The sequence below is a fragment of the Denticeps clupeoides genome, chromosome 16, assembly GCF_900700375.1.
Source record: "Denticeps clupeoides chromosome 16, fDenClu1.1, whole genome shotgun sequence".
Lineage (NCBI taxonomy): Eukaryota > Metazoa > Chordata > Actinopteri > Clupeiformes > Denticipitidae > Denticeps > Denticeps clupeoides.
Genome location: NC_041722.1, coordinates 274356 through 295664, shown reverse-complemented (window position 1 = coordinate 295664; position 21309 = coordinate 274356). Strand labels below are relative to the sequence as shown.

Genomic DNA, 21309 nt, shown 5'->3' with positions numbered 1-21309 from the left:
AACTTAATTCCTTGGTATAAACTTAATTCCTTGGTATAATGATCACACTCGCTCGCTTAAGAAGACCGCCTGGAAATTAGAACGTAAATGGCGTCGAAGTAAATGAAATAGCAGAATAGCTTGGAAGGAGATCCTACTTAACTATAATACGGCTCTTAGCGCGGCTCGATCAACGTATCTGTCCTCGTTAATAGACAAAAACAAAAATAATCCCGGATTCCTATTTAACACTAGCCAAACTAACCAGGAATAAGTCAGAAACAGATACTACCACTCAATATCATAGTAGCGATGATTTTATGAATTTCTTTAATACTAAAATAGTCACGAATAGAGATAAGATTAAAAGCACAACAAATAGCTCCGCCGATATTTCTATGGAAAATAATCTTCAAATAGCTGACCACCGATTAGAACGCTTCAACCTTATTAAAGAGCATGAACTAATTAAACTAATCTAGTCGTCAAATCAATGTACTTGCGCTTTGGATCCGATTCCAACAAAGTTCCTTAAACAAATAGCACCCGATATTATAAATTCTATCCTCAAAATTGTTAACTCGTCACTTAGCACCGGCCACGAACCAAGTTTGTTCAAGGTAGCAGTCATTAGACCCCTGATTAAAAAGCCTGATCTTGATCGCAGTCAGCTTTCAAATTATAGACCGATATCAAACCTTAGATCAAAAATCTTCAAAAAAGTCGTAGCCCAGCAGCTGAGCGCGAACCTAGACAGCAACAATATCCACAAAGTATATTAATCGGGATTTAGACCTCATCATAGCACTGAGACAGCGCTGGTTAAAGTGGTTAATGACCTGCTGTTGGCCTCTGATCAGGGACGATTAATGAAACAGCCCTTGTATGGTTCAGATCATATCTGACCAATCGGTATCAGTTTGTGGACATCAATGGTGATTCATCTTCACATAGTAAAGAAGAGTTTGGTGTTCCACAAGGTTCTGTCCTAGGTCCGTTACTTTTTTCTCTATACATGTTACCTTTAGGCGACGTTATCCGCAAACACGGTATTAGCTTTCATTGCTACGCTGACGACACACAGTTGTATTTATCAGCAATACTGCAATGCATTATTGTCTGGATGCTCTAGTAGGTGCATGAGTAAACTCCAGCTAGTACAGAATGCTGCAGCCAGAGTTCTAACTAGAACCAGGAAATTTGACCACATCACCCCAGTCTTACAATCACTGCACTGGTTACCCATCAAATTTAGGATTGACTACAAAATCCTACTTTTAACCTATAAAGCTGTAAATGGTCTCGCCCCACAGTACCTGAGTGAACTTTTAGTTCTTTACGAACCGCCACGCCCCCTTCGATCAATGGGTGCGGGGTCACTACTGGTACCAAAAGTACAGAAGGTCACAGCTGGGAGCAGATCCTTCTCCTATAGAGCTCCGCAGTTGTGGAACAGCTTGCCTGTCAGTGTCCGGGACTCAGACACAGTCTCAGTGTTTAAATCCAATCTCAAAACCTATCTGTTTTCACTGGCTTTTTGCTAAAGTCCTAGACCCTCATTTCACTTCACTTTGACGCAGTGTCAATTATAAAGTCCAGTTTATCACACAGTCCACTTGTTAGACACAGACAGTGTTAAATTCACCTTAGTTAGGCCGTCCTAGTTAGGGTACCGGGCCAATGTAGCACCAATATACTACTAATACCACATATTTCAGTATCGGTCGTACGATGCCACCGTCTGCTGCTGCTTCTGTTTGTTTTTCTCCGAGACACGGAATCAAGCGCCCAGACTACTGGCAGACCCCAGTGAAGAGACCAGCAAATAAATCCTGGTTCCTGACAACTGCTAAACGAGGACATAGCATGAACCAAACCAGAGGGTCACCACAGCCACCACCACTGTATCATCTACAGCTTCAGGGATCTTCAAGTGGACCAGTAACACCATAATGGACAAGTACTGTAGACCATGACACTGGACTACATTCTGGACTTCTCCAACCCTACAACTGTAGAACTTATTATTATATCATCCCCAACCCTGCACTGACACCATTTGCAGGCTCACTCTACCCTGGAAGGGGGTCCTTCTCTGTATCACTCCTTCCCAACGTTTCTTCCTTTTTTTTTCTGTGGAGTTTTTCCTTTTGTGCAGAAGGGTCAACTGTAGGGCCTGTCAAAGGAGGATGCGGCCCCCGTTAAGGATGCGGCCCCGTGATTAGAAGGTTGCTGGTTCTAATCCCGAGCCACCAAGGTGCCACTGAGGTGCCAGTGAGCAAAGCACCGTCCCCTAGAGGTGTGAACCTTAACTGGTCTCACGATTCGATTCGATTACGATTAGCAGTGCCTTGATATCGATGCATCGCGATGCATCCCAGACATTTTCTACATGGTCACATGATGTTTCCAAATACCAGAGTTACGGTCTTGTGCGCCTGTGTGGACGCTCTGATTTGCTCCAGAGCAGAAAAACTTGTTACGTCCGCACTCACCTTGTAACAGTTATAGATACTGGTAGTTCTCCTTTAAATGCACACGGCACTATGTTGTGGGCGGAGTTAATTTTCTGCCCCGGTCCTGATGCAGATCGACATGTCCACCAAGCAGAGGAACCGAGGTCCTTGTATTATTTCATTTTGTATTACATAAAAGCAGTAATATTTGGTATGTGTAATGTCCAAATTGGTCACGTGAAAATACGTGCAGTGTAAAACTTGCCAGATCAGGCTGAAATTGAATTCCACATCATCATGATATTATTGATTATGTTCTGCACTGCATTGATGCAAAATCGTCCACGTCTGCATCGCGATGCATTGATTATAAGATTAATTTCAACACCCCTACCGTCCCCACACACTGCTCCCCGGGCGCCGGTCATGGTGTCCACTGTCACCAAGGGTGATGGGTTAAAAGCAGAGGACACATTTCACTGTGTCACCGTGTGCTGTGCTGCAGTGTTTCACCATGACAATCACTTCCCTTTCAGAGGATTGTTCCTCTTACAAAATTCTTATCCTCTACTCCCACCCAGCGGCCACATTTGGAAATGCAAGTCAGATGCAAATTCAAACTAAATAGAATGCGCTGATTGGCGACTGTGGACATCTCCACATAAGCACCATCGTCTGAAATATACTATTAATAAAAATCATGATAACGTAAACATGTCGTCTGAGTTCTGTGGTATCAGATGGGTGTCGCGTTGTCATGTAAACAGATCAGCTGTGGATGTGTCGCAGGAAGTGTCCATGAAAATGATAAAAATGAATAAAAGCGCAGGGGTTCACTGGCATGTCTCATTAAATGTTGTCTTTGTAAAATTAGAATTCATGCTTAAACCGTGCATCTGAAAGGTGCCCGGGGAGCAGTGTGTGTGGTCAATAATGTCTTTAAAGCAGATTCTGTCCTCTCCAGGGAAGACTGCAGCCGGTAAATTCCACTGAGTTAACCTGCATATCGCGCTCGTGATCGAATGCCTGCTACAACATTAGCTGGGCCACATGGAGCTCCCAGACACTGCTCGCTGCTCCCCCCACACAGGGAAAGTTAAAACTTCAAGTTCCAGTCATCCTATGGGATGACATAAAATTGATATTGAAGAGTATTGTGAAAAGGTTGATGAGAAAAAAAGTTAAACTGCAAGAAGGGGTCACCAGTATTCTGTATGGGAAGTTGCAAGTTCATCGCCTCAAAGCTGTAATTGTTACGGTTGTCCAAAAAGTGCTTCCATGTTGAGTCAATGGGACAATTTAATATTCCAAAAATATTAATAATAAAGTGGAAATGTCAGATTGCTTACAAAAGGATTAGCAGATTCGTGTGTAAAGTTTCACGGATGTACGATGAAAACTGTAGGAGTTGCGTATAGAAAATCAGACAGGAAAATAAGGATAAAAAGCCGGAAGCCAGAATAATAAAAAAGAAATCAAACTGTATTTTCAATTCTACCAAAAGTGGATTTTCTTCCATACACCAGGGCCAGTGAAATACCAGGTATTTATATGATGCGAGTGATTATATAAAATTATAGGATTTTATTCATAGTATTCAGCTGTTATATAATATTGTCAGGAAATATTTAAATATGATATAAATGCTTGTTGATATTTTATCATGGATTTTTAAAATCATAATGACTTTTTGCACAGGGCACCAAAGAGGCTAGGACGGCCCCTGGTCATTTCATTCCATAAGTGCTGTCATTACCCAATCGCAGGCGTGGAACCAATCAGGGGCGTGGTCCGGATTGGGCAAATTGAAGACTTGTTTCATTTTATTTATTGGCTCTGCAGTATTTTTAAGACCTTTAAAATCTAGATTTAAGGATAATTTGTCATTTTTAATGACATTTAAGGGCTTTTTTTGGAAATGCGAATTTAGGACGTTTTAAGGATCCGCAGAAACCCTGCCTGGCGCTCTGTGATGCAAGTAGGCGTGGTTTCACACAGGTCTCGCGCAGGTCATGCGACTTTATCATTTTTGCAAGCAGACAATATTTCTTCCATATGCGGTATAATCAAAATCTCTGCTGTTGCTGTGTTTATCCTGCACAGTACTAGTGCGTGCCTGTCTTCTGTGCTCTTGTCTCAAAATCGATTTGTTTTTTTGCATCCTAAACCCATTGTTGCTAAAAGGTTCTTCCAATTATTATAATGAAATGCTATATGTATTAGATATAGAATACATGAAGTAGCTGGCTTGCATTATTCCATATGCATTTGTAACGTGAGACAAATTCGTTCATTTGGACACACACCATAAACACCCCATGGTCGCAGCAGCACTCCTACACTCCTGTGCTTGCCACCACAAATCACATAGATAGGGATGCTCTGATAGAAACAGGAAATAATCTTCTTGTTTAACAGACACAACTGGTCATTACTGTGGCTCTAAAGTCCAGCTAATGAGATGTTACCTGTTCCAGCTTGAAGATGTGCTGGTTGAAGTAGTGCTGAAGCCTCTCATTGGCAAAGTTGATGCAGAACTGCTCAAAGCTGTTTATCTCATAGTCCTCAAACCCAAAGATATCCAGAACCCCTATGGACAGGATCTGTGAAAGAAAATTGGGCAGTACTGCTTTTAACAACTTTCTTCACTACAACTACAAGTATAATGCACATCTTATTACTAAAAAGGTCTACACACTAAAATCTAAATTCAATTGCCACAAAGGTTCATTAATGCATTGGTTGGTTGATGAACTGTATTTTATGTTTTATGTGCTCCACACTTCCACACAGCATGTAGAGAGAAATACCAGAAGACCCAGGTTCAAATCCCACTTACTACCATTGTGTCCCTGAGCAGACACTTAACCCTTAGTGTCTCCAGGGGGGGACTGTCCCTGTAACTACTGATTGTAGTCTGGTAAATGCTGTAAATGTAAATGTAAATGAGAAGCGTGCATGATCGGGATTGTGTGATCTCGCCTGTTTGTACCAGTGAGAAAACGCACAGTTGCATTTTGGACTAATTGAAGGCGAGCTAGAGATATCTGGCTGATGCCTAAAAGCAATGAATTACAGAAGTCAAAGCGGGACGTAATGAAAGCGTTAATGAAGTAGATGAACTAATGAACTAGAACAGTGATGCAACAAAAAAGCTTTTCAGAGAAGTATTGATAAAGCCTTTTATGTAACAGAATGTCTAAATAGCTGCATGCAACTACCGGATTTGTTCGAAACAATTCCAGTTACATAATAATGTCATTCCAAACTGAGAGGGATATAAAGATTTATGTATTAATGTACGGCCATAATCCCACATGCAGCAATCACACCTTGGTCATCTCCTCCAGATCCCGGTTGTTGAGCAGGGCGTGGTTGATCCTGAACACGATCCAGTCAAACAGTGCACTGTACAGGGATTTGGCCATGGAGTCCCGCACCGCCACTGCCTGCCCCACAAACACAAAATGAGACAAGTTCATTCTCGCTCCTCAAATGACAAAATTCCTTATATATACTTGATGCTGACTGCTGAAGAGTTAAGGGGTTTACAGAGAGTCTGGTGACATATTGGTGATGGCCTTTATATCAAAATTCAAATTTTGTATATGAGAATAATCTAGTATTTCTAGTATAAGCAATAAAGCTAGAACAAACCAGAATTACAACCACACTTTTAATTCTTTTAATGTAAGATACAGAAGAGGGAGTGGATTTTCATCATCTACAGAGTGACCATCCAGGCAAGACTCACCCTGACTGTCCAGTGGCACTATATGAACTATTCTTTCGTGAATGGTGGTTCCCTTACTGTACTTTACTCTCATTTTGCCTCTTATGTATGAACAACTGCATGTTGCAGAATTTCCCTGCTACACCGTCAGTCCATCCATAGTCCACAGTCTCTATCATCTCAGCAGGTACATAGGTCAAAATAGCTCGACTGGGAGAGGCAGAGGTGGCCTAGTGCTTAAGGAAACAAACTCGTAATTGGAAGGTTGCCGGTTCGGATCCTGAGCCACCAAGGTGCCACTGAGCAAAGTACTGTCCCACACACTGCTCCCCGGGCTACCCACTGCTGCCCACTGGTCCTTAAGTGTGATGGTTAAATATCACTTCACTTTCACATACAGGTTACAGATCTGAATAGAAGACTGGGAGTCTTACCTCGGCCAGCTTGTAGGGGACAATCAACTTCTCCCCAACTGTTACAGTCTTCCTTGTCGTCAGAGCTTCAAAAAGCATCTCCTCCTTCACCTGAAGCCCGAGAGAACACACACATTCTTAATCTCATGTTTAATAGTCTGCAGTAAAACCCACCATGATTACTGCATGTTAACCCAAAAGGAAAAGTCTAAACTGAACCGAACTGAAAGCTTCAGTTCTTCTGATCTGGCAGTTTTTGATTAAGAGGAATGGGATATTTCACCATAAATCTACAGCTTGTCATAAATAAATCAGAATAGCTAAACACTGCTGTCATTATACACTATTGGATATTAGTAGTACATGAATAGTGGATGAGTGTTGAGTGGTGATGGAAGAACTTCTCAGACTGTTTTACCTCCAGAAGCTCCGACACTGTAGGCAGCACCTCCGGGTTGCAAATGTCAATGGAGTCATCCCGGTACGTCTTCTTCTTGTACTGAATGTTTCCTAGATGCAGGATAGCAGACAGCAAGGAGAAAATCCTGCCGGAGTGACATGAAGAGATGACTAAGAGAGGTACAAAACTAATATTACAGCTAGATTTATCATTTATACTCATATAACTATATAAAATAAATCACTACTGGTGTCATACAACATTCCCTTTTACTCCTAAATGAGAAATGAGAATATATATTTTATTTATTCTTAGTTTTCTGCCAAAAATGATTCTACTGTATATTAAAAATAAAACTGTTATTAAATGAACCTAAATCTTAGTACCAACATAACATTACCTGTTATATTTGACCTTATCAGCAGTCATTCAGTGGCAGAAAAAACTACAGCAATGGGTCTTATTTTGATACAGATTTGTATTACTGACAATTAAAATGAATATGTTAATATGCTGGACATCATGGCAGTTGGGGGGCTGCAGGATGCAAAGGTCTTGCAATCATTACCAGCTAGAAAGTGGATCCTGTATACCCCGACTGGAATTCTGATCTCATGGTAACTGGCTCTGCATGCTTTCTACTGAAACACGTTGGACCAACTTCCACAGCTATATAGAAGATGCTGAGGAAAAAGCTATTTAGTGATAATTCTCCTCAATGTTTTTGACTCAACGCTACATTCTGTTGGAGCCACTTGATGGGATTCTGGGTGGAGCAGAGCAGTGGAACACACACACCTACAGCCTTTAGAGCCACCAATCTATGGGGATAGTTTAGGTTCAAAATTCACATATAAATATCACACCATTTACAGATATATTTCGAATCAAATGTAATTGAGAAATATAATTTATGACTTACAAATAAAATTTGTATGGACTGTGGTGTTAGTAGCCTAGTGGGTAACACACTCGCCTATGATCCAGAAGACCCAGGTTCAAAAGAAGACCCAGGTTCAAATCCCACTTACTACCATTGTGTCCCTGAGCAAGACACTTAACCCTGAGTGTCTCCAGGGGGACTGTCCCTGTAACTACTGATTGTAAGTCGCTCTGGATAAGGGTGTCTGATAAATGCTGTAAATGTAAATGTCTCAAAAAAAATGTGAAGCACAAATCGATTTGTTTAATTTCCCTGATGGAGCTCGATTAACAAATGTGTTTTTTTCCCCAAAAGGCAGCCAATCAAATGTCTCCAGAGTTAATAGCCAGTCACATCAACTGATGTTTGAGTTTGATTCTGGGACCAATCTACCAAGTGGATAGCAGAAGGAAACAGGAAGAGGGCGTCACCTGCCCCAACACAGAGAAACTCAGGAGGCTGGATGTGGGACTACCGGGAGAAGGTTATGGCGAGAATGAATGTATGAATGTAGCTGTATGACTGGGTGAAGGTTGTATGGATGTTGAATGAAGGACTCACTTTTTTCGTGTTGCAGGCAGGAAGCCCACCATCTCCATGGCCAACTGCAGACGCTCAAAATCATGTTTCAGATCTTCGCCTTCAACACTGAAGCAGTCCTGTGTTTTCAGACAATACATCACAGTTGCTGTCACAATTTACATTAAAGCAAAGAAAAAGTAAAAAAAAAGTGAAAAAGTGACCCCAAAGTGCCCAGCAGGAAAAAAGGTTCATTGACGGCACTTTATCTGGGGAAAGAGCCAGGATGCCCTCAATGGCTCCAATGCTTCTGTGAAATACAAGACTGCAGGAGCAGCAGAGCTTGGGGTAAAGTTGTACCAATCAGCCAAATATGTGGATGTTTATAAATGAACGCTGATATCATATGCTGTAGGTTGCACACAGTGAAGCATGGCAGCATGTTGGTGGTGAGTGGCAGATCAGCACGCGGTGTCATTAGGAAGTGCAGACATACAGCACTCAATGCATTTTTTGGTCCCCAAATGAACGGCTTGGTGGAAGCTAGCACATGTACGATCTGCCCATGCAGCTTGAGCTGACTATAAAAAAAAGGAATATACTGCAACCTACTGATTCAAACTGCAGCTGCGGCTCTCCTTCAGCCACACTTACATCAACATAAAATAGATAAACTCTAATATCCTACCCACCTCCTCTATCCAAGTCCAGCGCTTTATATAAACGTCAGATTTTACGCCGGCAGCGGAGTGCACAAAAAGCAAATCCAGTGCTAAAAAACAGAAAAAACCCCAGTCCTTCCTCCACATTTACATTTACAGCATGTGGAATCCCCACCACCAGCACCACCAGCACCACCAGCACACACAGCATAGATACTGACCAGTCGGCTCTCACAGTAACTATCCCAGCGCTCTTGCCTGTGAGGAGTGTCTCTCATCTGGAATTGAGCAGGATGAATGGTTACGGCAATGTCACATGGCAAAACACACCATTAATCTGCTTATTCGCACTAAAGCTGCTAATGCAAAAAAGAAAGAATAGAAAAAAAAAACATTCTTTCGAAGCTTCAACCTAAGTATCTCAGAGACCAAGTTCTCCTTAGTTTGCATTTTTCCCTCAGGCAGGACTGTACCAAGATGACTGTGTGCACCAATCAGCTACAAGCACACAAACTGTTCTACATTTACATTTACAGCATTTACCAGACGCCCTAATCAGTAGTTACAGGGACAGTCTCCCTGGAGCAATTTAGGGTTAAGAGTCTTGCTCAGGGACACAATGGTAGTAAGTGGGATTTGAACCTGGGTCTTCTGGTTCATAGGCGAGTGTGTTACCCACTAGGCTACTACCACCCCTGTTCATCTGCCAGAAAATGACAAACTCAGCATGGATCACAGAAGAAATAAAGACAGCAGCATCCAGTTCCACATCAGAATACAGACAGAGCCCCCTCACTCTGAGCTGGGCAATGAGACAGAGCGGGGAGAGGTACAAAAGCGACAGAAAGTAGCCACTAAATAGTCATTTCCTCATTAAAATATTAAACATGTTCTAGAAAATGGTAGAAGTTGATCCAATCATGGGTCCTGCATCCCACCAACTGACCTTCATTTATTTTAACTCTTCAGTCCCACTTCTTCTAAAATACATGTGAAGTGTTCTAGAGCTTGATGATTTACTCTATTACTCTCATGTTAATATGTTACATTTTGTGCATGTTAATATGAATCACACAAAATGCGTGGGGCAGTGGTGGCCTAGCGGTTAAGGAAGCGGCCCCATAACCAGAAGGCTGCCGGTGCCACTGAGGTGCCACTGAGCAAAGCCCCGTCCCCACACACTGCTCCCCGGGCGCCTGTCATGGCTGCCCACTGCCCACTCAGGGTGATGGTTAAATGCAGAGGACAAATTTCACTGTGTGCACCGTGAGCTGTGTATCACAATCACTTCACTTTCAATTTTCACTTTTCCCTTCCCAATTTTACTTTGTGGAAAACAACGTGGCATATCGAGGACGGGGACCCATCCACCGAACATGAGCATGATGAGTGCAGACACACCGTATCCAGGTGGAAAGAAACGACATTCTTTTGTTCAGAGGCTGGTTTCACATTCTGGTGGTAAAGTGTGTGTGTATAGTATGCATATAGTGTGTATTTTGTGTGTTTAATGGTGCCCACCTGATTGAGGTAATGATATTCTTCAGGCTTGATGAGGTGAAACTCCTTCCTCTCCTCCTCCCTCGCTCCGGCCAGCAGGTAGTAAAAGACGTGGTAGTTCCTGTGTAGCAGCATGCACAGGAACTTGGATCTGGACTACTCGGGATAGCGGATTTCTGGATCATTTAGAAGGAATCATGGAATTTCCATGATTCCCATTACAGACACTAGTTGTATTAAAGTGGAATAGTGGATTTTCCCAGTTCTTTCCAGCTCCGGATTGAGTAACCTTGGGATTTGGTACTAGACATTAAAAGTACTTGTGGATGGGGTTTAGTAACACTGTCCTCTCTACACAGTGAACAAAAATGGGAAAAGTCCAGTACTGTACCTCTCATTGTGTTCCTGGTAGACAAGCCTGGATTTCTCAAGCAGGTACTTCTCTACGTATGCACTGGAAAATAAAAAACAACTTATTTCAACTTATTTTATTACTCTACTTTCAGCCATTACATCATGTGACCACCTGCAGATGGATGAGAGATTAACGGTTTTATGGAAGATGAATCAGACATAAATAAATATTAAAAGCGTGGTAAACTCCAGGTACTGCTGTACTGAGTCCCTTTTATTATTGCATAATTAATCCTCACCAGATTTCCTGCACTAATACAGAGTTAAACTGGCCAGAAGCTCGGATTCTTACCCTCTCACGGTGCCACTCTCCTGGTAATTGACCTGAATGAACTTGCCGAAGCGACTTGAGTTGTTATTGTGTGCAGTCTTAGCATTTCCAAATGCCTGGAGATGAGAGAAGAAGAGAATGAGCATTTATACACTCCATCCAATAGGGGGCAGCATATCACCAAAATACACCCCATAATAAAAATACAAATGGGTTTTCCTGCTTCAGATTTACAGCAAAAATTCAACATTTTAAGTAATATTTACCTGTAAATAATTGAAATAAATTGCAAATCATAATTCTTAATTCTTATATAATATAGATTTAATACAAGATTTCTACCTTAAATATTCTGAATTGATGGATTTTTACAAGTACATGAAGATCAATTCATCTAAGATACTACGATACATCAGAGGACTCCAGCCAGAAAAGGTTACAAGGGGCGTCCCGTCCGCCATGAGCACCGACGGAACCTCGGCCCACCCAGAGGGGAAGTGGTCATTGGAGGAATAAAACCTCTGCCGCAAGTAAACAAATTCCTCCGTGAATCTGAGCCCGGGAGGAAACGGAGAGGAAAAAGCAGGGAAACAAGGCAGTTGTATTTCATCCTGCAACCACCAGCCGTGACCCAGAAGCCTCAGCAGACATTGGAGAGGACATGTTGGGGAAAGGCAGGAAAGTCTGCTTATTGTCTGCTGTATTACAATTATTTATTCTGGATGACCACAATATCATATCCTGATAATAATATATCTGTAAAAAAGAATCATCTTCAAACTGTGTTCAAAGTTAGAAAGTAAAGGTGTAAAAACAGCTCCACCTGTAGTCTGTAAAACCGGCAAAAAAGTGAGTATACAAGTACTGTACACTGACAGTGTAAATTTACTGTCCCATCCAAATAACTAAACTCACAGACATTCATGTAGAAACAGCTGGGAACCATACTGAGGCCACCATTGTTTTCCAGCAGTGCCAGATTCAAGTTGTGGAGTTTACTGCTTTTACACTAGTATTCCCAGCCAGACAGTGCCCTGCCAAACTGCTGGTTTATAGGGGATTCGGCAGCAATGACGTAGTTGCGGCATGCTGACATGAACATGGAAACACCCTGCAAGTGAACAGCATGCACTCATCAACATCCACCACAGCCTACAGAGAAATGGTGAAGCCACTACACAACACACACAAATCCTCTTCACATGAAATGGCAACTTGTCCCTTCTTTACCAACCTTTCCTTTCTTTAGAAGGACATAAATACTAGGGTTGTGGAAATTATTTGTATAATCGATGCAGATGTGGACAATATTTCATCGATGCAGTGCAGAACAATGACGTTGCTTGGTGATTTTCTGGCGGCGATATAAAAAGTAGTGTTGGTAGTGACTGCAGCGTCGCTTCGTGTAGTAGGCTCACGCTCTGCTTGACCCTTCTGGAGTTTTGCAAGATTTGGGGAATGCAGATCAAAGAGTAGCAAGACCCGCACCAATGTCTGCATCCAAATACACACACACACACACACATGGCTCAAGCTGCAGCCTCTGTAATTAAAACCTACTCCCAATCTGACACTGGCTAACACAAACTATTTATGTGCTGGACTTTGAATGTAAACACATCTGGACCCTGCCTCACACCAAATATGACCAGGACATATTCCATCACACCCAGGATCCACTATTTATTTACATTTACAGCATTTACCAGACGCCCTTATCCAGAGCGAGTTACAATCAGTAGTTACAGGGACAGTCCCCCCCTGGAGACACTCAGGGTTAAGTGTCCTGCTCAGGGACACAATGGTAGTAGGTGGGATTTGAACCCGGGTCTTCTGGTTCATACGCGAGTGGCTGTGAGGTTGGCTGTAAGGCTGGGTGTGAAGGGAGGTGTGATGGTGTGAGGCAGGCTACTACTAGGCTAGGCTACTACCCCCTGCCTCACACCCTCACACTCCCCTTCACACCCAGCCTTACAGCCAACCTCACAACCAACATGACAGCCAACCTCACACCCAGCCTCACAGCCAGCATGACACCCATCCTTACAGCCAACCTCACAACCAACATGACAGCCAACCTCACACCCAGCCTCACAGCCAGCATGGCACCCAACCTCACAACCAACATGACAGCCAACCTCACACCCAGCCTCACAGCCAGCATGACACCCATCCTTACAGCCAACCTCACAACCAACATGACAGCCAACCTCACACCCAGCCTCACAGCCAGCATGACACCCATCCTTACAGCCAACCTCACAACCAACATGACAGCCAGCCTCACACCCAGCCTCACAGCCAGCATGACACCCAACCTCACAACCAACCTCACAACCAACATGACAGCCAGCAAGACACCCAACCTCACAACCAACCTCACAACCAACATGACAGCCAGCATGACACCCAACCTCACAACCAACATGACAGCCAACCTCACACCCAGCCTCACAGCCAGCATGACACCCAACCTCACAACCAACATGAAAGCCAACCTCACAGCCAGCCTCACAGCCAGCATGACACCCAACCTCACAACCAACATGACAGCCAACCTCACACCCAGCCTCACAGCCAGCATGACATCCAACCTCACAACCAACATGAAAGCCAACCTCACAGCCAGCCTCACAGCCAGCATGACACCCAACCTCACAACCAACATGAAAGCCAACCTCACACCCAGCCTCACAGCCAGCATGACACCCAACCTCACAACCAACATGAAAGCCAACCTCACACCCAGCCTTACAGCCAGCATGACAGCCAACCTCACACCCAGCATGACACCCAACCTCACAACCAACATGAAAGCCAACCTCACACCCAGCCTCACAGCCAGCATGACACCCAACCTCACAACCAACATGAAAGCCAACCTCACACCCAGCCTTACAGCCAGCATGACAGCCAACCTCACACCCAGCCTCACAGCCAGCATGACAGCCAACCTCACAACCAGCCTTACAGCCAAGCATGACAGCAAACCTCACACCCAGCCTTACAGCCAGCATGACAGCCAACCTCACACCCAGCCTCACAGCCAGCATGACACCCAACCTCACAACCAACATGAAAGCCAACCTCACACCCAGCCTCACAGCCAGCATGACACCCAACCTCACAACCAACATGAAAGCCAACCTCACAGCCAGCATGACACCCAACCTCACAACCAACATGAAAGCCAACCTCACACCCAGCCTCACAGCCAGCATGACACCCAACCTCACAACCAACATGAAAGCCAACCTCACAGCCAGCATGACACCCAACCTCACACCCAGCCTCACAACCAACATGAAAGCCAACCTCACACCCAGCCTTACAGCCACCATGACAGCCAACCTCACACCCAGCCTCACAGCCAGCATGACAGCCAACCTCACAACCAGCCTTACAGCCAGCATGACAGCCAACCTCACACCCAGCCTCACAGCCAGCATGACAGCCAACCTCACAACCAGCCTTACAGCCAAGCATGACAGCAAACCTCACACCCAGCCTTACAGCCAGCATGACAGCCAACCTCACACCCAGCCTCACAGCCAGCATGACACCCAACCTCACAACCAACATGAAAGCCAACCTCACAACCAGCCTCACAGCCAACATGACACCCATCCTCACACCCAACCTCACAACCAACATGAAAGCCAACCTCACACCCAGCCTTACAGCCAGCATGACAGCCAACCTCACACCCAGCCTCACAGCCAGCATGACAGCCAACCTCACAACCAGCCTTACAGCCAAGCATGACAGCAAACCTCACACCCAGCCTTACAGCCAGCATGACAGCCAACCTCACACCCAGCCTCACAGCCAGCATGACACCCAACCTCACAACCAACATGACAGCCAACCTCACACCCAGCCTCACAGCCAGCATGACACCCAACCTCACAACCAACATGAAAGCCAACCTCACACCCAGCCTCACAGCCAGCATGACACCCAACCTCACAACCAACATGAAAGCCAACCTCACAGCCAGCATGACACCCAACCTCACACCCAGCCTCACAACCAACATGAAAGCCAACCTCACACCCAGCCTTACAGCCACCATGACAGCCAACCTCACACCCAGCCTCACAGCCAGCATGACAGCCAACCTCACAACCAGCCTTACAGCCAGCATGACAGCCAACCTCACACCCAGCCTCACAGCCAGCATGACACCCAACCTCACAACCAACATGACACCCAACCTCACACCCAGCCTCACAGCCAGCATGACACCCAACCTCACAACCAACATGAAAGCCAACCTCACACCCAGCCTCACAGCCAGCATGACACCCAACCTCACAACCAACATGAAAGCCAACCTCACAACCAGCCTCACAGCCAACATGACACCCATCCTCACACCCAACCTCACAACCAACATGACAGCCAACCTCACACCCAGCCTCACAGCCAGCATGACACCCAACCTCACAACCAACATGAAAGCCAACCTCATACCCAGCCTCACAGCCCGCATGACACCCAACCTCACAACCAACATGAAAGCCAACCTCACACCCAGCCTTACAGCCAGCATGACAGCCAACCTCACACCCAGCCTCACAGCCAGCATGACAGCCAACCTCACACCCAGCCTCACAGCCAGCATGACACCCAACCTCACAACCAACATGAAAGCCAACCTCACACCCAGCCTTACAGTCAGCATGACACCCAACTTCACAACCAGCATGACATCTAGTCCAAGGCCCCGAACCGAAATACTTCCAAATGGTGCTCTTGCTTTTTACATTTTCTAGCACGTTTGATGTGTCTCTCAACTTTGGTTCCTCCAAGTAGCCGGGGGAGGGCCGTCCATTGAAATGCCTGTTGAAAATTGCTGTAGTTTGCGCTGAATTCCATCAATAAGTGCTAATTGGTATCAAAGTTGATACTACATTTTAGTATCAGTATCTGAAAAGTATCTGAAAATTTAATTTTTAACAACCATATTCTGTACATACATTTATGGAAAACAGGCAACCAAATGAAGCATAATTGTGACCACACAGCACAGTTTTGTCGGTTCATGGCTGTGATATGTGAAAACGTCTGGTATTTATGTCATTATTCATCTAGAATGGAATAAAAGTTGAACATCTAGACTGAAGTGCAGGACATGAATATGGGAATAAGTGGAGAATGAAATAAAGAGGATGGTCAAAGCATTAAAAGAATGAAAGATTATGCAAAAGTAAACAAGTCAAAATCAAAGTTACTCAAAAGCCAGTAGACATTAATTAACAATCCAAATCCCTTGCATCATGAAAAACTCAGCTGAGTAAATAAATCATTCTGCCCTTTGCTCCACTGTCAAGGACCTTCACTTGTTCCTGGTCCATCTCAAGACAGTTCTCATATCCCAGGGGTAGAAAGCAAAGGGACTTCAGTCAATTAATACATTTATTAAATTAATTCATTAAAATAATCCAGCAACATGGAATGAAATTTAGATAAATATTTTGTGAAATGGTGTCACACTGATCTGATCTATTTCACTCACCTAACCTGAGGTCAACATGAACTGCTCTGTTTCAGCACAGGTTGCAGTTCCACATCTGACCACTGGATTAAAATGGAACTGTGGTGGTGCTGTGAAGTTACACTCCTACGGGCCTGAAATCAACTAAAGATGAGCAACTAATCAGATACCAGCTCTGTAAAATGAAAAAATGCAGCAATGAATGCAATAAAAGTGAATGAATTCCTTAAATTTTTTGTCTTTAATTTATAAATGCACATACATTCCTGCAATTCAGGCTCACAGCACAATCTAGAAAAACACATCTTTTTTAGTTCTGTCATGGGAGAGAACAATGAGTGGATTCATTTTTTTCTTCTCTGGAAAAACACAGATTTGTTGTATGCGCAAATATTGTGGTTGGTGGATGGTGTTGATGACATCCTTAATACGAATGTCCACTCAACTTCTATAGGCTGCTCTCCTCCTTGTCCCGCCTCTCTCCTCCTTATTAGCATTTAAAGCTACAGACAATGAAACGGCACACCCTCGGAAATCGTATTGTGGGACTGGATCAAAGTGGCTGTACCAAGAATTCTGCACAAAGAACTTTGGAAAGAGACTTCAAATACAATATTAGTCGATAACTAAGACCGATATAAACAATATATATATTAAAAAAAACAGTGGGCCCTTCCGATTTGCAGGAGAGGATTTTTAAAAAATTAATATGACTAGACCAACATAAACTATCATATGTTTATACAGTTTGGAATTACTGACAAGTCAAGTAATTCTTTTTAATTTTACTTTTTAAATTGGAGTTATTCATTCACGGGACAAAAATGCACACAACTAACTAAACAAGTTCATACCCGCTATTAAAGAATATAATAACACAATTCACAGTTGGAGTTGATGAAATCAAAAAAGACTAATTGAATCTCAATAGTTTACAGTGAAAGATTCCAGTCCAAGCCCTGCACATCTTAGGAAGATTATGGCCATGTTAAAGGGCTCAGTTTCTGAGGTTCTAACACCAAACTTGGGTTACATCAGATGTTCCAGTCTAGTTCCAAGGGAGTGGTTCATAAGCACTTGTTTGGTGTCAAGTGTGGCAGGAAACAATTAAATTTTCAGTCCATCCATGACTCAGACCTGGCTGGCCATCTGTCAGATGTTAGTCTGTGGCGGATCACTCCTATAACCCCCAAACAACATTCCAACATTGACAGTATGGTAACCAGACATCAGGGGCAAACTCAGAGCTGGGCGGAGGTCCAGTGAATTGATTGGTCAGAGTGTTGGTCTTTAACGACTTTAAAGCCTTAATTGTTGCCGACTTTAACACCCATTGTGATAAATTAGAAGAGTCACTGAGAACAGAATTCCTGTCTATACTAGATTGAGTTAAACAGAATATAATAGGACCTACTCATGAAGATGGTCACATGCTTGAAGTCAATCTAACCACGAACAAGACAGTCATGGATCACTCGATAAAATCATATAAGCAGTGTCTCTTCTCTAATTTCTTTCTAAAGTGTCTACAATCAGCAAAACTCTCATCTGTTCTCCTTATGCTCCTTGACCTCTCTGCAGCATTTCATACAGTTAACCAGTTAACTGGGGCAGTGGTGGCCTAGCAAGTAAGGAAGCATAATCAGAAGGTTATGGGTTCAAATCCCAAACTGGCAAGGTGTTACTGAGGTTCCACTGAGTAAAGCACTGTCCCCACACACTGCTCCCCGGGCGTCTTTCATGGCTGCCTATAGCTCACCAAGGGTAATGGGTTAAAAGCAGAGGACAAATTTCGTTGTGTCCACCATGTGCTGTGCTGCAGTGCACTTTCACTAACCACAAGACTCTCCTGTTGATCCTGACACTTGGAATTCGGGGCTCAGCATTGCAATGGTTTGCTTCCTACCTTGATGAGTGGGCATACCAAGTGACTTGAAAAGAATCCCCATCTTCTTCACGCAGACTCTCCACTGGTGTCCCTCTGGGCTCAGTACTCAACAACAACAACAACATTTATTTCTTATATAGCCCAAAATCACATACAGTATGTCTCAATGGGCTTTGACAGGCCCTAGAGTTGACACCTCCACACTTGACCCTTCTGCACACAAGGAAAAAAAACACTGGACTAAAAACCCTGCATTTCTGTACCAGATGTACAATGCCACCGTCTGCCACTGTTTCTGCTTGTTCTCGCCGAGGCATTGAATCAAGCGTCCAGACCACCTACAGAGTCCAATGATGATACCAGCATAAAATGTACCATATAGTCTCCACAGCCACCATAACAGCTAAAGCTTTAGGCATCAGCAAATGGACAAGTAGCATTATAAAGCAGTGTAGACCATGACACTGGACTAAAACCTACTCTGCGCTGTCCAGTACCTCCAAACATGCACAGATGCTCTGGACTGCACTTTGGACCTGTCCACCACTACACATGTTGGAATTTTTTTTCTTTGGACAAATCATCCCTAACCCTGCACTGACACCAATTGCAGGCTCACTCTACCCTGGAAGAGGGTCCCTCTCTGTATCACTCCTTTTCTTCGTTTCCCCTCTCTAATTCAAATTGTGATTTCAGTTTGATTTCGATTTATCATTCAGCCCTACATGAATTCATTTATTTTATGCATATTTGAGGTGTGGTGCTAATTTCAGACCCTGATAAATCTCCAAGGTGAAGAACCTGCCTACATGAATGTTTTATAGCTACACAGTTAAAGCACAGTGAAGAATATTTTCGAATGATTGCACCATAATGACGAGGTCAGTAATTTCTTTTCCTGTGCATGTGTAAATGCTTTTAAAGCAGGAGCAGACCAATGTTCCTGAGCTGAAGACAAGATGGTCAGTCCCTCACAATGTTGAAAGGGTCGAGAGAAAAGAAAGAAAGATCCTCATTTACAAGACATCTACAATTAGCAAGTGCTGAATACAAAAAATAGGTGTGTTTGAGTGTGTTGAAGTGCATGACCATTTTTATTAATAAAGATAATGAGATGCAGTGTAATGGCACTATTTTCAGACTATTGTTAACCTCACAGCGCCTCCCGGCATCTTCTTTTTCAGCGTGCAGAGAATGGAAATTGGCCTAGCGGTTAAGGAAGCAGCCCTGTAATCAGAAGGTTGCCGGTTCGAATCCCGATCCGCCAAGATGCCACTGAGGTGCCACTGAGCAAAGCACCGTCCCCACACACTGCTCCCCGGGTGCCTGTCATGGTGCCCACTGCTCACTCAGGGTGATTGTTAAATGCAGAGGACAAATTTCACTGTGTGCACTGTGTGCTGTGTATCACAATGACTTCACTTTGTTTTATTTGAGTGTGTGTGTGTGCGCAATAAATTCAGAAGTTACATACATAGATACAACATACACGTTGAACACAAAAAAATAAAATATTAATGTGATTCACCATTTTACTACTACTAAGGTTTTTCAGTCTGCACAATAACCTCCATTTATAATGTATCTTAATTGCAAAAGCTCCACTCATGAAGGTGCAAACTCTGCAAAATCATATGATTTTAATGCATGATAAAATGTCATGACATAATTTAATCCCATACAGCAGGCCAGAGGTTAGCAGTGGTCTTCCTTCCAACAATAGGCTCACACACTGAACGTCAGAATTCACTTGAACTTTTGACCACGGTTATGTAAGACAATCCAGTTTATGTGAGCACAGAATTGGGCTTCAGAGCTGCTGTCCATTCCTCTAAAAACGAACAGACTCAGTCCAGCTGATAAGCGAGTAGGCCACCTCTTACCTCCATCCAGAGTGGCATTTGTGACAAGACACAAAAGGACGAGGAGAGGAGCGAAGCTGAAGGAACATGAAGTGGAAAAAGAAACGCTGGGGGGTCAGGTCGGAACGAGAGGATCTGTTTCTTGGCCTCTGAGTTCTCACTGCATTCCACAGCGAACAATAAGCGTAGTGTTTCTTCACAGCAGTGTAACCAGAGAAAGTCTAGGTGCTCGGGAGTGGAGAAAGCCTGAAGTAAACATGGTTCATAGAGCACTGTCCCACCCACCGTCTGAGGCCACAACTAATCAGTATTGCACAAGACTGCGTGACATTCTGCCACTCTAATTTATTTATGATTCATCTGAAATGTTCAAGCAGATCAACATAAAAGTTCTATTTAATGACAGTGATGACAATTCAATATTGTGAGCCACTTGATGTTTATTTGAAGATGTGATATATTTTCTTGTATAAAAGGAAAATTAAGAGGAGTTTATGCCGCATTAATTATTATGCAGCCAGGTGTGTGTGTGTGTGTGTGTGTGTGTGTGTGTGTGTGTGTGTGTGTGTGTGTGTGTGTGCGTGCGTGCGCGCTTCAGGCTGGGCACTTTCTGTCTCACTGGAACAGACAGACACACGCCTGTCCCGTGACACACACGCACACACGCACACACACGCAAAGACAGACCCTCAGTACACATGGAGAGTTTCTCCATGTCATCCAGAGGCCCAGTGATGAAGAATGAGTCATCTACCCACGATGCATTCTGATGCCCTGCCCACATTCTCCT

At 43.8% G+C, this 21309-nt stretch overlaps 1 protein-coding gene across 4 annotated transcripts in view; it reads right to left on the bottom strand.

Annotated features, from left to right (window-relative positions):
- The window catches only part of myo9aa (myosin IXAa), a 64924-nt gene that overhangs the window by 26608 nt on the left and 17007 nt on the right, over positions 1 to 21309 (bottom strand). For 3 of the 4 annotated variants that reach the window (XM_028955845.1, XM_028955848.1, XM_028955847.1), the window contains exons 3-11: positions 11291 to 11385; positions 10976 to 11038; positions 10606 to 10705; positions 9306 to 9362; positions 8465 to 8562; positions 7000 to 7126; positions 6603 to 6692; positions 5768 to 5884; positions 4904 to 5038 (exon numbers count right to left, since the gene is read on the bottom strand). In XM_028955845.1, the coding sequence (XP_028811678.1) occupies positions 4904 to 5038; positions 5768 to 5884; positions 6603 to 6692; positions 7000 to 7126; positions 8465 to 8562; positions 9306 to 9362; positions 10606 to 10705; positions 10976 to 11038; positions 11291 to 11385 (882 nt within the window). The remainder of the gene's footprint in view (positions 1 to 4903; positions 5039 to 5767; positions 5885 to 6602; positions 6693 to 6999; positions 7127 to 8464; positions 8563 to 9305; positions 9363 to 10605; positions 10706 to 10975; positions 11039 to 11290; positions 11386 to 21309) is intronic. The other variant, XM_028955846.1, reaches the window with a different exon arrangement.